This window comes from Fringilla coelebs (genome assembly GCF_963513975.1).
Source record: "Fringilla coelebs genome assembly, chromosome: Z".
In the NCBI taxonomy this organism is placed as follows: domain Eukaryota; kingdom Metazoa; phylum Chordata; class Aves; order Passeriformes; family Fringillidae; genus Fringilla; species Fringilla coelebs.
In genome coordinates this window covers 13,102,877-13,118,316 of record NC_140031.1, presented here as the reverse complement: position 1 = coordinate 13,118,316, position 15,440 = coordinate 13,102,877, and the positions used below count along the sequence as shown (strand labels likewise).

Below are 15,440 nucleotides of genomic sequence, written 5' to 3'. Positions count from 1 at the left end.
TTATACAGCCAGCTATTTTCACACTTCAACTTTATAATTATTTGCTGGATTTGGTTTAGAGAATTTGGGACGTCGGAGTGCAAGGATTTGCCTTGTCCATGGCCGTTCATCCATAACATCACGGCATGATGTGGGGTGCTATCAGCTAATTTAAACTTCTCCCTAAAGAGGAGCCAGTATGTCAGTGAGCAGTTCCTGGCAATGGGACTTTACCACATTTGGGGTTTTGGTTTGTTTTTCTTTATATTTTTCAAACTGCATTTATTTTATTAACTAAGTTTCACAAAATTTAAAACAGTAAACAGACCAGCACTCGAGCCTAAAGAGAGACCCGCTGCGCACAAACCAAACAAGCAACGAAAAGCTGTTCCTTTTTTCCTGTTTTTAATTACTTCACGCTTTAAAAAAGCAGAAAACATCCGGCGTACAAAGCCCACGGTCACGCCGCACCCACGTGAATTACCACCTCATCACAAGGCCGAGAAACCGGGCGGGCAAACCCCGAAAGAAAGAAAGAAACAAAGACTCAAACAAAAATACGGCAAAAACCAACCCAAAACCAAACAAACTAAACAAACAAAAACGGAAAAAAGGGGAACAGGAGCGATTCCTGTCGCCAGGCCGCTGCCGCGCCCGCCCCGCCCCGCGGTGAGGGGAGAGGTGCCGGTGGGGGGGGGGAGCGCTCCGCGTCGGCGGCTCAGCGCGCCTCCCCTCGCGAGAGCGGGCGAGGTTTCCGGTGTTGTGGCTGCGGGGCCGCAAACATGGCGGCGACGCTCCGCGCCCGCTCGCTGAGGCACCTCCGCATCCGAGGTGAGGAGCGCCCCGCGGGCCGCCCGGCCGGCGTCCGCACCGCCACGGTGCCAGCCGGCGCCCCCCGCTCCTCTCCTACCTTTCTCTTCCCCATCCCCGGCTTCTTCCTCCCTGCCCGTCTAACGCGCTTCTCTCCCCCCGTCCCCGCAGGTCGAAACGACAGCGGCGAGGAGAACGTGTCCCTCGATCTCAGCCGAGGTACGGGCGAGGCGGGGGGGCCGCCCGAGCCTCGCTGCGCCCGAGGCAGGCGGGGGGCGCGGCGGAGCGGAGCGGCCTGGTGGTGCCGTGGGGCGGGCGCGGGGGCCGGGGCCGCCGCCGGGGGCTGACGGAGCCGCCCGCGGGTAGGAGCCGCTCCTCGGGCACCGTGGGGCCGCGCCGAGGCCGCGCCGGGGCCGTGCCCGTGCAGCTCCGGGGCCGCGGGGCTCCCCGGCGTGCGTGCTGAGACTGCTCGGCCGCCGCTGGGGCTGCCCTTGAAGTCCCTGTTGCTCGCAGACAGGGTTGTTCTTAATAGCCAACCCTCCGGCCGATCGTGCCGTGAGCACCTCGGCAGCGGCGACTGCTCCTGACTCCATCCCTTTTTCGTGTGTCCCTGCTTGCTCTAGGCCGACTGGCCACCCGTTTGCCGTGAGCCGCTTGCTCCAAGACCAGCGGCCACTCATGTCCCCTTTGCTTGTTAAAATTGCTCCAAACATCCTCCACTGCTCTCCGATCTGGGGGGAAGGGGGGCGCGGGGCGGGGGTTGTTGAGAGGAAGGAAGCAATGCTGATATCTGCTGCACGCTAAGAAGTTTTGTCTCAGAAGAACAGGTACTCGTTCCCTACCCCCATGTATAGGGTACAAAATGTGATCTTAGCTAGCTGAGTACTGAGGTCAGGGTTAGACTCTCCCAAAGACTGGTAAAATTCAGAAGGCAAACTGGAATGTTACTGCTCTAGAAGTGCTGGTATTTCGTGGGACAGAGGATCCTGGTCTGGGGAAGGAATGAAGTTGATGCTGGTATGTAACTGTTCTGCTTCAGGAGATCCAGGATGACTTATGCTGAATAGATCCATTTTATGGGGAAGTAGGCAGGGAAATGACAGAATCAATGAGATAAAAGTGGCCTGTGAAATGGAAAGGAAGTAAAAATACCAGCAGTAGAAGTACTGTTTTCATCTTGAAATGGTTAATACTGCATTATACTTTCTCTAATTCTATTTTCCCACAAAGTAGTCTGTGTTTAGAATTATTTTATTAAGCAGTTTTATTGTGGTCTGCAAGTTATCTCTGTGTATACATATCATATTTACAAGTGTGTTTTAATAACCGGGAAAACTGCTGGGGTTTCCTCTTCTCATTCTGTCTCCCAATGGACATGATTGCTTTAGAGAAATACTGTCTTTAAAAATTAAAACATGTGGAGCTTTTATCAGCAAAATGTGGAACGAAGGCCTTGACAGGTTAAACACATGACAAAGTTATTACTGTAAGTAATGTTACCTGTTTATGAAATTTGCAGAATTAGGATTTTAATGAATGAGTCTAATAATAATTTTTTTTTAATGTTCTATAGCATACTGAAGTATTTTGACGTGAAAGAACAATACACAAAATTTAAATGCTGGAGTGGTAATTTTGAGATGTGGTGTGTTTGAAATCTTCTAATCAGAATTCGATAGGTGACTGTCATTGTGATACTGATTATTGCCATAAGGTGTTTTCAGCTGCCTGCTGATTCCAAGAGACCTGTAGTAGTAGCAGTACAACTATTACTCGTGTATCATGTTGTAAAAGAGTCTCTTGAGTGAGATGCAAGCTGCATTTTTAATATGCGTTTTCTTTTTTTTTTAAATTAAAAAAGGTATTTTGCACTGTGGCAATATATCTTCTATTACTAAAGGAATAAATCATTGGGGAAATCGAATGAGAAGCTACTTTGAATTTAGATGTTAAAAACCCGACGGTTTTAGGTTTTTTTTGTTAGAAAGACTGCAGCTGACTGATCAGTAACGGTATAGACCATATATCTAAGTATATATTCACTGCATTTTAAAGAGTAAACAAAAGTAAGAAGCTTAAAAGTCTCAGCAAGACATTAACTAAGTTAGATGATAACTTGATTTCCATGGTGAACAGAATGAGTATTTGTTTTTCCAGCTGTTACAATAGTTATGTAAGCAATTATTTTAAATATTTTGTTACCCTAATTTGGTACTAATAGCACAATGTTTTGATTCACTGTGTTGTGCAGATCACATAGTTTTCCACAGGGCTCACGTTTGCATTAGCTTAAAAGAATGTTCTAATGTTTTTTGTTTCCTGGTTCAACTGAACTTTGTGTTGATTAATGTGAAATATCTGATTTGGGCAAAGTAGAGAATCACCATAAACAGAGCCTCAGCCATATGCTTCTAGTTACAGGGGCCTCTTTGTTACAAACACAAGAAATTATATTGGCACTGCCTTTTTTTGAATAGGTTCCTGTTAGTGATGGCATGACTTAGCCTACAGGTTAGACCTTTACTCGTCCCTACCTGTGACTACACTTTCTATGCAAGAGGCCAGTGCTGTTATAAAGAATTTCAAAACAAATAGTAGATGTGGGGAGAGCACTCCAGTTTGTGCTGCTCTGAGTTCTGCTTCTTCCTGGCTTTTTAAGCAGTAAGGCATGAGGACTGCCTTGCTGCTTGCAGAGTGATCTGCATTTTCCTGTATGTGTTTGGTTTGCTCTTTTCTCTGGTGCTGTAGTTATAGGGTTGTTCATGTTTTCCCAGAAGACACCAAGTTTTTTACAAATTTTTACCATGGCTGCTAGACTAGGTTTACTTTTTGGCGCGTCTTGGTGGTTTGCCTTTTTAAAAATGATACATTATGTTTATGAAAGCCATTTTGCATGATAGTGGATGCTGCATTTTGTGTGTTTGTGTAAGTATGTGTGAGCTTTCTGTTTACACTTATTAGTCTGATTAAAGATCATAACGTAAATAAGTATGTGGTTTGCTTTTCCTGGGTTTTTTACTTTTTTGGGGGGTAGGGTTGGTTCTTTGGGAGTTCTTTGTGTGTTCTTTTGTTTGGTCGGGGTAGTTTTTCTCATTTTTGTTTGGGTTTTTGGCATGTGTTTGTTTGGTCATTTGGTTTTGAATTTGTTTGTATTTATTTTGTTTCTGAGCCATTAAGTCCTGCCCATCTTCTAAGGTAATTCAGATAAATCTTTTGTAAGAAAACTACTTTGCTGAAAGGTTGATCAACTCTGGAAAAATTGTCCCCAGGATAAACATTTGTGTGTGTAATGTTGGTATAGTAAGAAAAAATGGTGCAGATACGGGGTAGACTCATTGCTTTTGTCTAGTTAAGTCGTATGTCATGTATTCTGTTGATTACAAAATTGCAATTAATAATTGGAATTTAGAACACTCATGTTTTGCCTTGTATTATATTACCTGCTCAGAATAGAACAGAAAAGGAAAAGGAGGACAGACTCAGTACAACTCCCACTGCAGTCATCTGGAAGGAATTAGCAGTGGGACGAGAGAGATAGGTTTAATTAGACTACTGAAATCAAGCTGTAACTTCTGAAGGCCAGAAATGGCAATTGGAGGTATCAACCAGATTAGTGCATTTGGTAGTAGTTTTTCCACTGGCTTTGGCCATGGGTGTGTATATAACATAATACAAATATTGTGCACCTTTTCTTTGTTTCTGACCGTTTTACAGGCATTTGAAGTTGAATCACAGAAGCACATACACCTCCTGGAGCTCTGGGCACTGTTAAAGGCTTGTGTAATCCACACTTCATGTGCTCCTAAGTTTTTGCAGGGAGGTTGGACTACATGACCTTGAAAGGTCCTTCTCAACCCAAACCATACTGTGATTCTTTGCTCACCTCTATAACTGAATCACCTTATACTGCTGGGTGAACGACACCTCTTCCTTTGTGGAATTTTGGCTGTTGTCTTTCGATCTTGAAGGCCTAAGTAGCTTGGAACTTGGCTAGTTGAGAGCAGTCTCATGGTTCCTTATCTGTCATCAGGCTCATCTTCCTTCAAGGGATCCCTGTTTTCTTGGAATCCTGTAGCTCAGAGATTGCACTGGCTATTAGGAACTTTTCAGAGCTTGTTTGCTTACCAGTGCAGGGGTGTCAACTGCGTACTGAAGTTGAGTGCTGTTTGTGTGTTTATGTGTTCATTTCCTCCTTTTTGAGGGTAGCAGTCTTCACTTGCTGATAGTGTACTCTTTAAACAACTGAAATGTGCCTATCTCAAGCATTAGTACTTTTATTTATTGTTCAAAAACATGCATTACAAGATTCTACTTTGGTTTATCAACTTTTCTTGTACAACCAATTCTAGATGTTGAGTCTTCTGGCTAACACAGGACATACATGAACAAAACAGCAGCTGAGAAAACTAGTTGGTTTTTTTTTATCCCTGAGACTGATATCACAAAATTGACTAGTGTTGTCTGAGAAAATACTCTTTCCTTTTTGGCCTTCATTTTTTCCCGTCATGTAGGTAATAATAAAACGTAAAGGAGTTCCATTTAACTTCATGAAGTCTAAATGGTGTCACTTTTTTTACTCTGCTTCCATAATTTTAAACCACATAGTATTTGAGTCTATGTTCCCACATGGTATATCATAATGCATTGCATGCAGGGCAAACGTCTCAGGATGCTATTTGCAGTTTACAGCCCACAGAAATGTCAGGCATTTTTAAGGGTTATTTGTGGGATAGTTAAAGAAGGCTGGATGAATTTTGTTTCCAAAATCAGCTTGAGATTTGATGACCGTACTGTTTCCAGCTTTCTTCATCAGTCTGGAAGAAGCAGGGAGGAGCAGAGCGTACATCTGATACTGACATCTCGAGTAGTGGGGGAAACAGAAAATAACCCTTTTGTATTGCTTGCAGCGTGGCAGTAGGGAAACCACAGCAGAGATGGCAGCTGGTGCATACTTTTTGATGGCTCAGAGGCAGTACTTTCTTGCTAATGGCAAGTCTCTCACAGAAAGCCTTTAGGTGGTTCTTCCTGTACTTGTGGGAAATGTAGCCTGGCTTGAAAATGTGGAGAAGTGGGGCTCCACCACGCCATAGAAACAGCATTTCTAAAATAGCCAGCTAATCAAAGTATGTGGGCACCTTTCACCCTCACTTTGCAGTATGCCATCATTTTCATGGGTAGCTATAGCAGGGTGTTGTGCTTGAGCAGGTCACATAGAGCAATAGGTGTTTTTTGCTCCCTTGTTTGTGAATCTGTGACAGAAGCTGTAACAGTCATAAGATAATTAGTAACATTTTTTATTCAGTCTCCTGAGGGGCGAAGTATGCAACAATGGGGCAAAAACCATTAGAGAGACCTCTTTGCTGACTGAGACATGTTATGCTGCGTTACTTTTGTATGTTGGAGTTTTTTATTATATAGGAGGAGTAAAGGGAAAGTGGTCAATAATGGTGGCCTGCTAACTTTTCTGGCAATGTATAAGCTTTCGATAGGTTTTAAAAGTAAGAGAATTAAAGTTCTGAATGCGTGCACTTCAGAATTAAGTCATACACTTTACTGTCCTGTCTGCACTTGTGCTTGCACTTGTGCTTTAGTTGACCGTCATTTTGGAATTGTATAGTGCATTGTCACAGTTAGATTAATAACACTTCTGTACCTGTGACTTTGCTTCCTAAGCACTGCTTTTATTATCTTAAGACTTCTCAGAACTAAGATGGTGTGTGCTTAAAATATCTCCACTTTCCATTTCTTCAAAACAAAAACCACGTTTTTAATGAAAGAAAAATTTCAGAAAAATTTCAGTAACTTTAAAATCTTATGGCTTGCTTGTCTGTTTTTAAGATTTCTATAGGAATTGGGTACTACCATGTCTTTGAAGATCTACACTTATATCTGTCTTTAAAGTTTTTGAGTACAGCACCTCTAAATTTGTTTTTGTGTGTGGGTTCTTTTTTCTAGCTGTTGTGGTCAGAGAATAAAATGACTGTTGTGAGATCTTGTACTTTCTATCACAAGAGATTATTATGTGATCTGGATCAGTATCACTATACCGATCCAAACACCTTCGTAGATGTTTAAGCAATGCTCTGTTTTTATGATTTTCTTCAACATACTTCCTTCCTCCCTGAGTGCTGAAGTATCAAAATCTCCTGCTGCGTTCTTGATATATTTGAGTCTTTGTCATAAATGTTATTCAAGGTTTTTTTGTTGCTTCCCAGCATCTCCCACTTAGAGATTAGAGCAGTGCTTAGTTTCAGCATTTTTTTGTGTTAGAGCCTATCCAGCCTGTTCTTTAGATGCTGTCTAAAGGAACTCACTCCTCATCATAAGCACAGTCAACAAGGAAGCTGTGTCAACCATCTCCTGTCTGTAAAGAAATGCATCACTTGCCCAAGCTGATGACCTTCATCTGTACTTTATCAGTTACTTGGCAATCTCAGAAGTTTTACCCTAATAACATTGAAGAGATGCTTAATATCAGGTACAGTTACTTTTCTTTAAAGTGGGGAAAAAGTGAAATAGCCATAGTTAAAATTGCGGTTTTTCCACTCTTAATATCCATACAGACTCTGACACTGCAGAAAGGAGCAATGCTTAAGAGCTTTACAGGACAACTTAAGAAGTGATGTTGAAATGACAACTGACTTGGGAGAATGTATTGAAAAATCATATAAGTTTTCTTAATTTTTATACTAACAGAAACTCATTCAGAGATTTCTTTTCTAAAATAGTAAGTGGCACAAGTCATCTACTTTTAATACTATCTACCTTCTTGCAGCTAAGGCAAGAACACGTGTCTTGAGGCTTATATCACAAAAGATCAGGTAAAGTAAGAAGTTTGCTTTTCTTTGGAAGTGTTTTACCTGCCTGCAGGCAGGCAGATGCTTGTGCAGTAGTGCAGGCGAATTCACACGCTGAGGAGTGCTCCTGTGCATAGTTCAGATACAGAAGGGTAGGTGATATAATAGTGCTACAGAAGTGCTGGCTAGTGTTTGTCAATTTTTTAACTGGAGCACTTGTAACTGAGACAATAAAATGTATCTTCTCATTTAAGGGTCTGTAATGTTGATATATTTGTATATGTTGCAGAAATTGCTTTTCTTTTTTTTTATTTGCCTGTCATTTGGTGTGGTGATGGAAAACTTCAGAACATGATTAGTGAAAGTGCATTCATCAAATCTTTGCATCTGATGTAAAGTAGGAACACTGGTAAAGATGCATAAAAGAGAAAATGTAGTGAAAAAAACCCCTAAACCAAACACAAAACCCAATCCCCAAAAGCAAACAGAAAATACTTAGTTGTATTTTTTAGTTATGTTACTGAATTTTACTAGCACATACTTGAAAGCTTTCTACTGTCACTAGTGGCCTGCATAAGTTTGTGTAAATAAATATAATGAGGAAGTCTCTTCACCTGAATTCTACCTGAACAGCAATAGCCTTTGAGTCAATGTTCATTAAAAAATTAGCCTGAGTGATAGCCTTTATGAATGTTTTCTTAGAAGGAAAGATTTTTTTTCCTAAATTTACTGGTTTTATTCTTTCATAGACTTTTCTAAGCTCATTTTAGTTCAGCCTCTGTGTACTGCTGTAGGTTTGTGTACATCTGAAAATTCACTCAGCTGGTTGCTCCTGCAACATTTCAGAAATGCAGTTTTAAGTTTATTTATCTACTTATTTGCTTGTTTAGTAGGATTGTGTTTAATTGTCTGAGATGCAAAATGTAAGATTTTAATTCTGTTTCAGTTGGAAAAATGGTTAGGGAACATAATTTCATGCTGTTTATAAATTGCACTTTAAGTAATCATTTAAGTCCAAGAGAGAAAAAGGGTGGCAAAATGGTAGAGATGACTGTTACTTGCCATCTTTGAAATGGCTCCTGTGGGTTAGCAGTTGTTTGGCTGACATGAAATAAATACATCTCTGTGCCCTATTTGCATAAGTGTTCATTGTGAAATGAACTACTTCTGTTGATTTGAGACTACAGAATGATTGGTAGGAGATACTTAGACTTAAGGTGTTTAAAGCAAAACAATATGGCCTTGACTTATGGAAAAACATACAGTAATTGTAAGAGTAACAAGGATTAATTTAATTAATCTTTTTTTGTAAAGGTGTGTGGTGAACAATGCAGGGATTTTGTTGGGTTTTTTTAGCTGCATAGAAGATTGTTTTCCTTCTTGAAGTGTACATAGACTATAAATAAATACATATATTTAAAAACAATTACTTCATAAAAGTGGAGGACTATCAAGAACAGCTGTTGCCTAGAAATTGTTTATTTAAAAACAAATTATTAAATCTGTAAGTAATCTTATTCCTTTGTTACCTCCTGAGCATCAGTGAAGTCAGAATTCAGTTTGAGCAACCTCATATCTAGAGAATTTAGAATGTGTTCATCTCCTTCTTTATGCAAACCATATGTGTGTGTCATGGGTAGACTTCTGGGTTTTTTTCATGAAGCACAAAAAAAATGAAATAGAAAAATCTTGCTGTTTCTATAAATGTGGCATTTACAGTTCAGTTTTTAGCTTAGCCTGTTACTTCAGCTGGATAGGTTTTTCTAAGTTGAGATTGACCAACAGATTAGGTGTCTTCTATCTTCAGAGAATTGTATTTATAATCTATAAATATGACTTCCTGTCCTTTTTCAGGAGAAAGAGTAGAAGTCTTGAATGGTCAATGTGACTGCATTACCAGTGTAACGCAAGGACATGTCCTATTTCTTAATATGAGGGAATGAAGCCTGCAAATATCATCAGTCATCACTGTTTTGAAATCTTCTGGTTATATAGCATTTTAGGATGGGGAAACTAGCACATGACATTTGCTGTAATTTAAATATTTCCTGCTTCAGTCAGTGCTATTTGTGAATTATTTGTAGTTTCTAGTTATGTCCCTATATTAATGTTTGAATTTGAGTATGTTGCTACTTTGGTGTTTCCATGTGATGCAAATTGCCCTTCGTGTCTTGGTTGGCAAACTGGTGATCCTACATCTGCTAATGTTGATGGACTACTTACATGATTCCCTATGAAAATAGGATATTACTGGGGACAGTGGCTGCTTCTGACAGCTTTGAGTTTATTGGTAAGAACCATGTAACATTTATGCTTTCAGGTTCTTGAACGTATTGAAATGATACAGAGAAGGATCAGAATGGCAATTGAGAAAATAGTCTCAGCATAAGATCATATTTCAGTTTGATAATATTCAGAGAAATATGTGATCAAAATTCTCTTGGGTGGTTTTGAAGGCAGATTTGCCTGGTCCACTCTCCAAATACTGGTTGCAAAATGTCAGAAAGGCACAGTGTTTTGTTAAAAGAACTGAAAATTATGACCATCGTGATATTTCAGCTTCTAGGAGTGGTGGCAGAAAAGAAGAAAATGGTTTGGAGGAACTGAAGATAATTTTCTAAACCATTACAATAAACTTATATTCACCATTCAAGTTTGTTGTTGGTGTTCTGGGAAGTATTAATTTGATTTGTGTACCGACATAAGCAATTTTGTAAATCTGGGAAAAGCTTTTACTGGCTCTTGACCATAAGAACAGTTGTACTGGGTCACTCCAACCTTGGCAGTAGTTTATAATTGTTGCAGAGAAGAGAGCAGAACAACAGGGCAAACAAATGCGTAGTCACACAGTTATGGAATGTTCCCCAGCCTCCAGCATTTTGACCCTCTGTATTTTGTCTCCTTTATTTTTTATTTCTCTTTTTTCTTTTAAACGTCTGAGCTTTTGAAAGTTTAAAGGAAGTTCTTCCTGAATTCAACTATATTCCAGAATTTACATTTGTGTGTTATTAAGTGATCATGATAAAAATTTCAAAAGACTATAATTCAGTTTTGGTTGTAGTCATGATAATATGCAATAGTTATAGTTGTGTATCTTGTAGCGCAGAGAGATGACATTCTGGTGGGATTTTTTTGAGGGGAAAGAGGTGGGGGAACTGGGAATAAGTTTGTAATTCACAAAGATATGTATCAAGACTTATTGCTGTGATTCTTGTCATCAACATCATGTCTTCCTGGGAGCTAAGGATATAGCTGTAAATTTAAATGGAGGACCAAATTAAATACTTTCTATGAATAGACAAGTTTTTTTTAAACAGTTGTTTTTTTTAATATGCCTCGGTACCTTATGTAGTCTTAATTAATCGTATTTAATACTATTTTTGTCATTGATCCTTGAGGAAGTTTATGCAGTATACTGGATTTTGTATTGCTATAAAGCATTTAAAGAATAGTTTGTTTATCAAAAACTGTATGTAATTAATTTTCAAGTCAGCCTTGTAGTTGTCCTTTGGAATGGTCCTTCAGTTCTCTCTTTCTCTCCTGGGAAAACATTTCATCTATGAAACCCATTTTTTAGAAGTTTTAGCAATAAAGAATGCTGTTTACAAAGCTGCCATACAAGATCACATGTTGGGAATAATTTATATAATTTCTAGGTGAGAATATAAGAATGGCTTTTTTACAGGTATTATCTCAGTGTCTTGGTTAGAAATAATATTATAAGACCACATTCTGGAAAGTGGTTTATTTTGGAGCTGCTCTTCAAGCTGACTGGAACACCAAACTGCTTATTTCCTGCCACCTTTTTATGTACTTAGGAATATTAAAATTTTAAAAAAAGTCCTTTAATTTACAACATCTCTGCACATCTGCAGAAGAGAAATCTGTACAATCACAGTAGGCATATAAATTTTACTTAACGTTTTCAGAAGCCCATGTGCCAAAGTAATCCTCATACTCAATTTCCTGTTTATCTGAAGTTCTAGTGATTCCTAGATCCTGCCTTGAATATGCTGTCTTTCCACTGATTTCTAGTTCGTTGGTATTTTAGTATATGGGCTTTTTTACCTGAGGGATGTAGGGAGAGGAATAGTTTTGAGGCTTCTTTGCTGACTGCCATGAAAGAGAGGATGTGTACTTTTTTCCGTATTAGTGAGCCAGTTTCATATATTTGTAGCTTTCTTAAGCAACAAGGGGGAAAATAGTCTCAGTTCTTAGTTTTTGTTTGCTTTCTGTTTTCAGGAACATGAGTTACTGGAACTTACCTATATTCAAAATAAAGTGCTCTTTGTATGGTTCCCCCATGAAAGCTGTGTGAATCAAACTAAATAAATCTCTAGATGCATTCTGCTGAAATCTCACTTAGTCATAGGTACTTTTTAAGGGGTTATTCTGAATTGTTAAAACTTGATATGCGTGTGAATTTTTTAATCTAAAATTTTCAATTCTTATTTGGCAAAACTTACAGTACAAAGTATTTATGGCTTGAAGTGTGATAGAATTTTAACTATCATCATAGAGGATATCTATCTGGCTTAGTATTCAATCAATTTTTCAATATAACTACGTTAACGTGATACTACAAACAGACAGGTTTTTTTGGTTTTACGCTATAAATTGAGACATACCTTCAGTCTATATATGTATTACTGTGTTTTTAAAAATCACATGTTGAGCGTAAAGTGTTTGCACTAATTTTTGAGAATCTGGCAAAGTAAAGTTGATATGTTAATACAAATAATACAGGAGTGATCTGTGTCACAGTTTGCTTTTTTATGTAGCTTTCTCGTCTTTAATATTCTCAGGTTTTTTGTGCAGCTTCCACCTTTTGAATTAAATGTAAATTAAGAATAGTTTAATATCAAGAAGATTACATTAGTGTCCTGATTTTTTTTTTTTTGCAACAAGTTGATAATGGTAGAATATGACTTACTGTTGATATCTCATTTCATTATTAAAGGTCTTTTTAAGGTCTGATTAAAGTGTGTTTTAGAAGGCTGATTACTTATCATACAGTCTTACACAGGCACCTGTAAGTAACTGATTTCTAATGTTTCACTGCTTTTAATAACTGTTAACTCAGTGTTTCAGGGGAAGTGGGGAACGGGTGCATTAATGTTTCTAATTTGTGTATTTCACTCAACTTCCTCCATTTAGGCGATGTGTACTTTAACAAGCTAAGAAGAGCATAACAATATGCAATTGCATGTCATTTACACTTTAAAAATACCTAATAAATATAGAGGTGTATAGGAGGCTCACCAGAATGATCCATTATCCAATCATTACTGTAATTCTTTCAGTAAGAGGAAGATAACCTTTCATGTGTGTCAATGGTGAGATGATTGACTGTAGTGAAGTACAGCTTCCTTCTTTAAAGGAAGTATTTAGAAGTATTTAATCTTTTATTTTACTTTTTGGCCTTGTGATGCTAGTAGGTGTGACATCAGCTGCTCTTGTGACATCATTCTCTCACTTGAGAGTTACTGAATATATATACACATTGGCTGCTGTGTACAGTACTGTGTACTGTTTTAGCACCTACCAAGTGATGCATATAATACACACTCCTCAGTTTAACTCGTGCCTGACTTCAGCGTTACTGAATTATTTGTGTGCTAAAGCCTGCCATTCTTTTCTTTTCCCTTTTTCATTCACATCTGCATAACAGAACAGCGAATTGTGCTTCTAGCATACTGAATGTGGTCAAACAATGCTGCTAAATCTGTCAGGCAAAAGGAGTCGTCACTTGTGCTAATATAGCTGTTGCTGGTCCTGTTTCATCCCTGCATTAGATGGAGCGCTAGCTGTTTTGTGTAGCTGGACTTCTGTCGCGCTCTTTCTCTCTGGAGAATGGGATCTGTCAGAATGCATCATGGTTCTTGCTGGGGAAAAACAATGTCACGGTCCTGAAGGAGTGTAAAAAGGAGTCAAGCCTTAAAAGGTCATGAGAGTTTAAAAACAAGCAACAACACAACATTGGAGATTTTTGATATATAGCATCTGTGAATTACTTTGTGGCATAGGGAATCATGGAGTTCTTGAGGCTAGAGTTTTAAAAAAACACCAGCTTTGCTCTGTGCCAAAGATTATAATTTTAAGAGCAGGGTGTTAGTGCAAAGAATTGTGGGTGAGAAACTCTGTTTAGTATAACAGAAGTAAGCAGAGCAACTACTGCTACTTCAAAGTTTTTGCTGTCTAACAAAAAGCAGACAGAGAGAAAATGAGAATATAGATGAGTAAGCTAAGAACTTGCTGCAGGACACAAGTGGGCTGACTTGCAATTTTTATATGTATCAACAAGTTTTTAGATGACATTTCAGCAAAGTGGCTTTGTGTACAGTAATTGGGACAACTTGCCAATTGTAAAGTGCATGCAAAAAAAGAAAAGGTTACTTCTTTCTACTGAGTGTCATGTGGAGCAGGTATGTCTTGGTTCCACCACTCTACCTGTGAATGGCTCAGTGGCACAGCTACTTCTGAGTGGGTTTTGTAAGAATTTAGTATTCAGTTTGAGTCAGTAACTCAGTAGAGAACTAACACAGTGAGAAGAGCAAGAAAAGGATTCTACTGAGATACTTGGCAGGATAATTTTATTGTAAATTTGAAGATGGGTGCTGAAGTAGTGTAAAGGAGAAGGGTGTATTAGACAGTGGGACAGGCAAGGGAAGGAAGGTAAGGGAAGGGGTTGCATATCTTTTGGCAGAGGAAATCTGGAAGACCAGTTTAGTCGTTTTGCACGGCTCCACCCTCAGAAGCACCATGGGAAAGAATGCGAAGATACTTAGTTTTTGCTGTGGGCCAGCTGGAGGTGGTAGAATCATTTTGGTTGATCATTAAGTTCAGCCATAAACCAGACATAGCCAAGTTCATCACTAAACTGGGTTCCTAAGTGCCACATCTGTGCATCTTTTAATTACCTCCAGGGGTGGTGACTCAACTGCTTCACCGGCCAGCTCGTTCCGGTGCTTGACAAGCCTTTGGGTGAAAAAATTTCTCACAATAAATGTCAGTGTTTCAGTAATAAATGCAGTGAGTCAGGAAAGAAAATACTTTTGAGGGGGTCTTAAAATAATAAGACCCCTTCTTTTATTTATTTATTTTTTGTTTAAGTTACAAAGCAGGAGTAGCTAGAGGGTAAGAGCTAAGAAATCTCTACAGCAGTGATATGAACTGGGGTCCTTAAAACAACACATACAACCGATGAGCGCAGTGGGCTAGAGCATGGTGCTAATAACACCAGGGTTTTGAGTTCAATCCCTGTATGAGCCACTTACCTAAGAGTTCGACAGTGATTTTTATGGGTCCTTTAGAATATTTAGAATATTCTGTGAATATGTGAAACAGCAACAACAGTCCCTTCCTCTCCCTCCACAACCCTTTCACCAAACAAAACAGAATAAAAGCAACAAAAAACCCACCCCTGACAAACCGAAACAAGCAGAAAACCAAACAACAAAAAAAAAAGTCTTTGTCAACACCAAGATGAACTGTTAACCTTGACAATGAAATCTTAAGGCTGCAATATTTCTTTGGAAAATCAGTCTTTGATTTTGCGCAATGCTTTTTGCTATTTCTGCATTACTCGGTATTTTATAGTGCCTTTGTAAGAATTTGTGACAGAAAGATAGACAGTAGAAGATCTGATCTGTGGTTACAGGAAAGCTGCATGGCTTAGTTTTTAGATTCCAGGATGTATTTAGTCTATTTCCATATCCATTTCAATGTGAGGGACAGACTAGCGAAAGACTGAATCCCACTTGTGAAGTCACATTGGTTTGTTCAAATTCTTTTACATCTGTGACATGAAGTTTTCTTAGGCCTGCCTACCTTCCTTACTGGCTTTACTTCTAC

The 15,440-nt window shown here is 39.0% G+C and overlaps 1 protein-coding gene across 3 annotated transcripts in view; it reads left to right on the top strand.

Annotated features, from left to right (window-relative positions):
• The first annotated feature begins 751 nt into the window (after positions 1–751).
• RICTOR (RPTOR independent companion of MTOR complex 2) overlaps positions 752–15,440 on the top strand; it is a 75,149-nt gene continuing 60,460 nt past the window's right edge. For all 3 annotated transcript variants that reach the window (XM_084225545.1, XM_084225544.1, XM_084225546.1), the window contains exons 1-2: positions 752–810; positions 961–1,008. In XM_084225545.1, the coding sequence (XP_084081671.1) occupies positions 762–810; positions 961–1,008 (97 nt within the window). In that variant the 5' untranslated portion in view covers positions 752–761. The remainder of the gene's footprint in view (positions 811–960; positions 1,009–15,440) is intronic.